Raw genomic sequence first — 8,461 nt, forward strand, 5'->3', positions numbered from 1 at the left:
GCGTACCGCCAAAAAAAAAAAAAAAAGATGTGTGAAATGAGCATGTAGCTGCTTACAGGTTAAATCCCTAAGAGTAAAACATCTGTGTCAAGCAACTTCCATTCTGAATTTTGATAGTTACTGCCCAGTTGCCCTCAGAAAAACTATGATTTGCACCCCCACCACAGTGTCTAGAGAGTGCCTGTTTCTCTAGAACCTTGCCAGCAGTGTTATCCATCTCTGAAACCCTTAACTAGTTGACAGGTGACATGTAAGTTATATTAGCTTGCACTTCTCATTTTGAATGAGGTAGAAAATTTTGCATATATTTGACAACCATTTGTATTTCCTTTTTTGTCAACTGTTTTTGCCCCTGGCCTGTTTTCTATTAAAAGTTTTACTGACTCATGGGAACTTTTTATATTTTAAGGAAGTTAGCTCTTGATCTGTAATGCAAATATTTCACCCATTTTGTCTTTGATTTTGTTGAGGTATTTGCCAAGCAGATTTTTCTAAGTAGCTGAATTTATCTTTTTTTAAAAAAATTTTTAATGGCACATGCGTTTTATGTCTTGTTTAGAAATGCCTTTATAATTCCTATAAGAAAATTCTATGGATGGTTTTACTTTGATAGCAGTTTTGAAGACCCATGTGAGATATTTTTGTGAATTTTAATTCAGTATATACTTTCTGCAAATTTTCTGTTTTATTTTCCCCTCTAATATTTCCAAAACATTTCAGAAAGATAGCCATGAGTTGCAAAAAAAAAGGTAACTTTTTCCAGGTTTACCTCAGGGAGGTATAGCTCATCCTCTAGGAGGCCAGGGAAATATGCCTTGTGCTCAGTCAAGCCATTTGAGTGAGGTGAAAATGCTCTCCCTCTGGCCAGATTTTGATTCCTTCTGGTTTCTTCGGGCATTTCTCAGGTTGCTTTCTTTACCTGTGTGCTTTTAATGGGTACTAATTAATTATCTCTTTAAATATAGTTAGGTGAATAATTTGAGAGCAAGGTACCACTGGCCTGGTCTTGAGTACAGACCAGGATTCTTTTTAACCAACTCAAATGTGGACCTGATCATCTATGTTTATGATCATTTCCTCCGGACAGAAACTGTTTTTTTCTATTTATATTCGGCATAATCACTGAATGGATGCAATTTTTATGTTAAACAGTCAAGCGTAGTCTTAGCACCCACCTTTCATCCTAATTTATTCACAGTTGAGACTGATAGTTCTTGCCACCAACTACTTCCTATAAAATATAATGAAGATTGATGAAATATGGATCCTTCTAAAAAGCTTTGATCTCCCACGCAGGTGCTCTGTAAATTCTCACTTGGAACATTACATAATTAATCCTACTAATTTAGTGAGAAATTAAAAGCAGATTAATAGAAAGTGAAATGTCTGTGGGTATTGTGTTGGTGACTCCTTTGATGGGTATGTTGATTATTGTCAAGGTGACAGTCATGTGGGAGTTCATCACTTGAAGTCACATTGGCAGTTTTCCTTTGGGCCTTATAGACTGGAATAAAGAGCAAAGTTAATCTTACTACTAGTAATACAGTAATGGTTTTTGTCCAAAACACTGAGCAAATACTAAGATGATTCATTCAAGCTTTATTTTATTAATAGAAAATAAATTTCTTCTCTTGTCCTCTTCCTAAGCAGAACTTGAATTTTTGGTGAATTAGTAATATTAGGAAGGAATTATTACTGTTAGCACACAGTGATTTGACAGGTGTTTGATCCTTGCAGGGTTTGGGCTGCTTTTTAATGTTTGTTTAGATTACTCCTCCAAAATATGCTTATTATATTTCTGACTGTATCTTCACTATTATTCAATAACAGGTGAAAAGCTTCATAGCTTAGTAATTTTTTTTTGCTCAAAGGAAATCAGCTGAGTTGGAGGAAAAGAAACTGGACCATTTATAGTTGTCAAGTGGTTGCATAGTAATTAGCCAGTGCTTGGGATATATATTCAGATTCCAGGCTGTCTGCAGTTTGTGCTTTGTCTATTTCAATATTTTTAAATGCTGCTTTCCCACCTTTTCCTGTTTAATAGTTATTGGAAAAGAGTTTCCTTGTTGAGAGGGCTAGAGCTAATGAAAAAGTTAATTTTTAATTTTAAATCATTTGAAGTTCCAGATTGAATTATACATTTTAACGCTAATAGTGCAGAGAATCCCTGTGGATGTCAAAGAAAATTTCCTGTATGTAGGCCTAGAAATGTGGTCTCAGCCACAGAAAATCTATAGGACATTTTTGTCAAAAATGTGAAGGTGGGAAAAGACATAAACATAGCAGAATCATATCTGCTAAAGCTACTCTGTTAAGCTTTATGACAGCATCTGCAAATTTAAAAAACATTTCAATACACATTGTTTTTGTTGCTTCAGACTCCACTGCTTAACTCTTTGGTATGAGAGGCAGCCATGTTTCACATCTACTCTTCCATCTAATGAGAGCTTAAAAATTAAAACACAGAGAGTGTTTGTGTTGTGTGCTTTATTTTTCTCTGAACTGTTCTATGGTAGGGTATGAGGAATGTGATGTGACCTCTATGAACTAACATCCATCACAGTACTTTACTATTCTGACTATTGGATGAAATACCTGTCTGCATACAGGTAACCTTTTAAATCTCAGCACTAATGACATCATAGTAGGATATGAAGGATAGAAAACTAGTGATAAAACCAAATGACCCATTTTTACTTTTGGGAAGCTCTAATCTAATGGAATTGAATTTAATCGCGATAGATGAAGGCTCCTCCATAGAGACCCACTCCATCTAGGTCAGGGATGGTCAAGTGTGTTGCCTTTGTCATTTTTGTCTTCCATGCCAGATTTATCCTCCATTAGGACTGATAACACCTCATACTTTATGGAAGCTTTTCTACTATAATGTAGAAATGCCATGGCTATTTTACAGAGGAGCATGCACAGAAAGAAAGCATGTGCATGTAAGATGTGTGTTAGCTACATTCATAAGGGACTTTTACGTGAGTATTCTCCAGGTAAAATCCCATTCAGCAATTTGAACCAGAACTGAAAACGGTTTTCTTAAGCCCCAAAGGAAATTATGGAGGAATCTGGCAGATTTTTTGCACTGTTTTCCACTTGCACATTTTATTTCTGCGGTGTATGTAGCATAGGCAGAGAAATCAGCCTCATTGGTTGTCTCCGTGTTTCTCTTTCTCCTCAGATGCAGACAGACATGCGGACCTATCTGGAAGTCCACTGAAAAGCAAAAGCACTAGGAAACCTTTGGCATGTATCATTGGGTATTTAGGTGGGTATTTCCTAACGGAAGAAAAACTCAACAATTTCTGTATCTTATAATCGGCTATTCAAAGTTGACATACCTAAATTAAATGCAAGCCTTTCAAGTAGCTGCAATTGGATACCTTCATATGTATAGTCAATTTATTTTATTTCAGAAACTTTTATTTTTATTACCAAAACACACAAAACATACAGAGTTATAGATAGGTTTACTTTTTCCGAAAATATCATTGAATAAAAATGTAATGTATATTTATGGATATAAATACAGATTAAGCAAAAAGAGGAAAATAAGAATCACTAAATTATTAGAGGATGAATTTTTTTTTTAACTGAAGTATAATTGACTTACAATGTTATATTAGTTTCAGGATCACCACATAGTGGTCTGCCATTTATACACATTACAGGATGATCACCGTGATAATTCTAATTACCATCTGTCACCATTCTAGGTTATTATAAAATTAACGATGAATATTCTTAATATTTTTATTTAGATCCTTCCACTATTTCAAACCCACCTCACCCCTCCCCTTAAATAGAGAAAGATTGGTTTATTTACTTTTTTAAAAAAAAAAACAGATAAAACTGGCTTTTAACCCACCTTTAAACAATATTTATAGTTTTAATGTGCCAATTAAGGTTACTTGAAAGGAAAGCATTAGTATTGCTTTCTGGTTTTTATCATGTTATTTAACTTGGAAGTCGCCAAAGATGATGGTTCCATTTACATTTTGAAATATAATTAGGAATAGTATAAAATTACTAGGCAATAACCTTTTTTTTTGGAAAGTTTTAAGATAAATAATTTACAAAATAATGACTGCTAAAATGGTTCCTACTATATCTAGAAGCTATAATGTCATGTTTTTATGTTTCTAATAGTCTTGCTTTTTCATCTTCTCAGTAAAAGTGAAGTATGTTCTCAGAGTTGCATTGAACCTTATTACTCATATTTGTGAAAGATTTATATTTGTGAAGTGTTCAGACTTAAGACATCCAGTCTTTTAAAAATCAAAGTGTAGCCTTAAAGTTGGTCTATTATCTCGTCCTCATCAGAGCATCCTAGGAGTCAGAAGTGCATAGCTCCTTCTTTGATGTTATTTTGCCACCTTTTTTCCTGTTTTATTCCTCAGGGCCTAAAGAGTTGCTTTGATAGCCCCCCAAAATATCACATGATTATCACAGGCACGATCTAGCTCATGGTGATCAAATCCTTGAAGTTTGCTATCTGTGTTCCCTTGCAGGGCCTAATCCTAGAAGCCCCTCCCACCTTGCAAGGGAAAGTTTATGATCATAAAAAATAGAATATAATTTCATATTAGTCAGCATTTCCATAGGTAATTATGTGTTCCTGCTATGGGCAAATTGGCTTCTGTCTCTACCAGATAAGCCCAAAGCAGTGCTGTCCTTACTAACTGAACCACTTCCCTATATAACATATTTCTGAGTATTTACTATGTACAAGACACTTCATTAAGTGATCTGGGGAACACCAAGATGAATACAACCTTGCCCTCAAAAATCTTCAACTAGCAGGGAAGGCACACAGGTAAGAACAATTGAGCAAAGGATTAGATCCTATAAAAGAATTACAGGTAATAAGCATTGGGCACTTGGAGGAAGGGATAGTTATTTCTGATGGGAGTTAGGGCAACTTATGTGAAGAAAGTAATAGTTGATCTCAAGCTTGAAAAATAGGTAGTATTTGAATAGATAGAATATTTTTCCCCTAATGAGGCCAAGAGAACTAGATGAACAAAGGCGCTTGAAAATCGGATCAAGGAAGGCAGGTTTTCTGGTCCTGACGGAGCATAGCGTATGGAGGTTGTGATGAAATATGAGGTTGGCAAACCTTCAATACCATGTCGAAAAAAATACCAGCACTGTAGTTTGGTTAGTACCTGATCCATTCCTAAATTTCAGTAAATAAGGCTGATATCCTGGCCCTCACCTGGGAAGACAGGGTGGCTTGTGCATGACTGGCATGTTGGGTAGTGACTCAGAATCAGTGAGCAGGCTTAGCTTTAGAGAAGAGGTTGCCTGGTAGACTGAGGTCCTTAAATCCAATTGCTACAGTGTTGCAATTTCTGTCCATCTACTGACAACTACACACTTCACATAAACACACATGTACCACATGCACATTACAGTTTTGTGATATATCCTCTGTCAAAGTTTTCTTCTGCTGCTTTTTTTTTTTTTTTGGCCATGCCGCGCGGGACCTTAGTTCCCTGACCAGGGATCAAACCCACAGCCCAGCAGTGGAAGTGCAGTCTTAAATCACTGGACCACCAGCGAAGTCCCATCGTCTGCTACTTCTTAACTCTAGTATTTGGAGTTTGGTGTCAGATTTCATCTATATCAAATTGTTTTTCGCTGGGAGTGATTGACCCTGGTCCTGTATCCTAGTTGCAGAGCCAGAGGAGGAAATCCTGTTTTTTCAGAAAGCTCTCACACACCAGATGTGCTACATGCTATCTATGTTCCTGGTTTGATGGAGCACAAGGGTAGTTTTCTTTAAGACTACCTCTCCAGATAGCCTTTGAATTTCTAATTCCTTGAAGAGTCAGATGCCTTATTCCCCTCATAAATCTCATGTTTAAGTGACCTTCTGAAGTGGCTTTTTTCTTTTTTTCTTTTTCTTGTACTCACAACATGAAGCTCAGAGCTTCAGCTAGCAGGGGCAGAACCAGCTCCCTTTTGATAAATAAAGCCATGGTAACAGCACTTGAAGTTGATTCATTATGCAAGTACTTGGGAAAATAAGCTGGTTCATAAGGAACTGGCTCTTAGCTCATTAAGAAATAAGAATAAGATGTGTGCCTATTAGCCGATGTAAGTGCACACAGATTTTTAATACCATGTTCTGAGTTGAGAAACCTTTCTTCCCCCTGTCAGAGATCCATCCTTCGAAGAAACCTAATGTAATTCGATCTACACCAAGCCTACAAACCCCAGCTACCAAGCGGATGCTAACCACCCCGAATCACACGTCTCTGAGCATTTTGGGGAAAAGAAACTACAGTCATCACAATGGCCTGGATGGTATGTAAGCCCAGGAATTCTGGGGGCTGATCCCGTAGGCAGGGCTTCTCTGCCCTTGCCTGCTCCCGAGTGTTGTCTGCCACATCCAGGAATGTGTAACAAACAGGTTCTTCTACGCCCTGATTGAACTGTGTGGGAAGGGGGATATGAGGGAAGGCTGCCATGGGCCACAGGGAAGACATGTTGCCAAGTGACATTTCTCCATCTCCTCAGAAGGGACCTTTCGGTTCACATTTCCTGTTAGGAGGCTTGTTTGAAAATGAAGTCTGTATTTAGCAGTTGCCTCTTCTGGGTGATAATGCTTTTGCTGTGATGCACACTCACTGCTCATTTATGTTTTCTTGAGCAGAAGGGATTATTTCGCCTTACGTCTGAGACAGCAGTGCTGTCTGGGGGTTCTTCAGTGTTCTGTGGATCATTTTAAATTTGGCATTTGTCCCTGACTTCCTTCACCTTATAAATGTTCTTAATTGCTCAAGAGTACTACAAGTCATGAAAAGAATTGCATGGTTGATGTCTTAAATACGGAGATGATAATTTGTTTGAAATGGAAAAACTGAGAGATACCACCTCTTATGCAAAGTGCTTCTCTTGGGCTTGGCCGTATAATGGCTCTTCAGGTGGGACTGAATTGTCTTCCCATTCAGACCGTAAACACAAGTGTAACAAGTCATCCAGGCAGTATATGTTGTTGATTTCAATATTCAATATTGATTTCAACTCCTGGAGTTTGAAGATGTCTTGATTGTTTAAATGTTGGCATTTATTTATGAATAAAACTGTCTCCAGGCTTTTCATGCCTTGTGGGACTCTAAATTCCTTCACTGACAGTAAATTATTTATAACGAGGCCCTAGAGCAAGGATGTGGAATAGACCTTCTAGTAATAATTTCCCATGGTTATTTTCCTTCAGTATGACTTTTGATAGTTATGGTGATGTCAAAATGAATAAAAAATTGAGGGTGAAGAGTTTAGTTTGCATTTATAGGATATCAATGTGTTGTAGATTTAATTCTCCTCTCTAGGTCTTATTTTTCTTAATCACTTTCATTTATTCAACCAACGTTTATTGAGCACCCACCAAGTTCCAGGCACTGTGCTTTCAAGAATTTAGCTACACGGTAGTTTCGCAGAAATACTTCCTTGCTAATGAGAACATCGGCCATCCTTGCCTCAATATGCCTGATGTCTAGTCAGAAGAAGTCCAAGGAAGGATTGTGTCCAACTGTGGAGATTGGATTTCTTTCCAGCTTTTCCTTGCCCACAGCGTGGGACCTTTAGGTTCAGACTTAAATGGAATAAAGAATCTTTCTTTTCCATCTTATCACCTCCCTGGACTGTCTAGGTATGTAGTCCTACTGCAGAAAGTAAGTTCTGGTTTATTTGATATTTATATATTCTTTATGGTAAAAAGACTCTCGCTGTGACTGATGCTGGAACAGCAGCTTTCTACTATCTTTCTCCACTCACACCCCATGGTCATGGTCATTCTGGGCCCCAGTCCTACTCTTGCATTGCAGCTCCTTTTGTTCTTTCCTTGTATCACAGGAACCTGTCTCTTTGGAATTTCTAAAAAATGCCATTATGTAGTGTTTCCTCTCTAGGGCTGTTTGTCCCATTTCCTTCTGAATGAATACTTTTGCGAGGTCATTGCTTCTCTGCTCTGAACAGGAGGAATGGACAGGGCACACAACGAATCCCTGGTGTTATGTTGACTGAATCCTTCAGCCTTGTTGAGGAACAAACACTTGTCTCATTTTCTGAAGAGACCTAGATGTTACACTCTTTTCAAAACCCATTTGTCTTTGCTCCCCTGTCATGGTACAGAGAGGAAGACTGATGACATGTGCCTTACCTGCATTATCTCATCTGATTCCATTGACAGAAGGTTTCAGGTCAGGGGACTTAACTGTTTTGCATAACATGGTATCTCTACTGCCTGGCACAGTGCCTGGAACTTGCAGGGTGCTCAGTAAATGTTAGTTGAATAAATGAAAGTGATTAAGAAAAATGAGACCCAGAAAGGTGAATTAACTCTTCCAGAGTTACCAAGTACTCCGTAAATGGGTTGGGGTTCCCATCCAGGTGTGACTGATTTCAGAGTCTGCTCTTTTTTTTTTTTTTTTTTTTTTTTTTTTTTTTT

At 37.7% G+C, this 8,461-nt stretch overlaps 1 protein-coding gene across 4 annotated transcripts in view; it reads left to right on the plus strand.

Moving 5' to 3' along the window:
* MTA3 (metastasis associated 1 family member 3) overlaps positions 1 to 8,461 on the plus strand; it is a 196,583-nt gene that overhangs the window by 175,810 nt on the left and 12,312 nt on the right. For all 4 annotated transcript variants that reach the window (XR_003004294.1, XM_024753600.1, XM_024753599.1 and 1 more), the window contains exons 15-16: positions 3,188 to 3,274; positions 6,172 to 6,318. Coding sequence is in view for 3 of the 4 variants with exons in the window: in XM_024753600.1 (XP_024609368.1) it covers positions 3,188 to 3,274; positions 6,172 to 6,318 (234 nt within the window). In the remaining variant the exon portion in view is untranslated. The remainder of the gene's footprint in view (positions 1 to 3,187; positions 3,275 to 6,171; positions 6,319 to 8,461) is intronic.

This window comes from Neophocaena asiaeorientalis, unplaced genomic scaffold, assembly GCF_003031525.2.
Source record: "Neophocaena asiaeorientalis asiaeorientalis breed wild unplaced genomic scaffold, Neophocaena_asiaeorientalis_V1.1 scaffold171, whole genome shotgun sequence".
Lineage (NCBI taxonomy): Eukaryota > Metazoa > Chordata > Mammalia > Artiodactyla > Phocoenidae > Neophocaena > Neophocaena asiaeorientalis.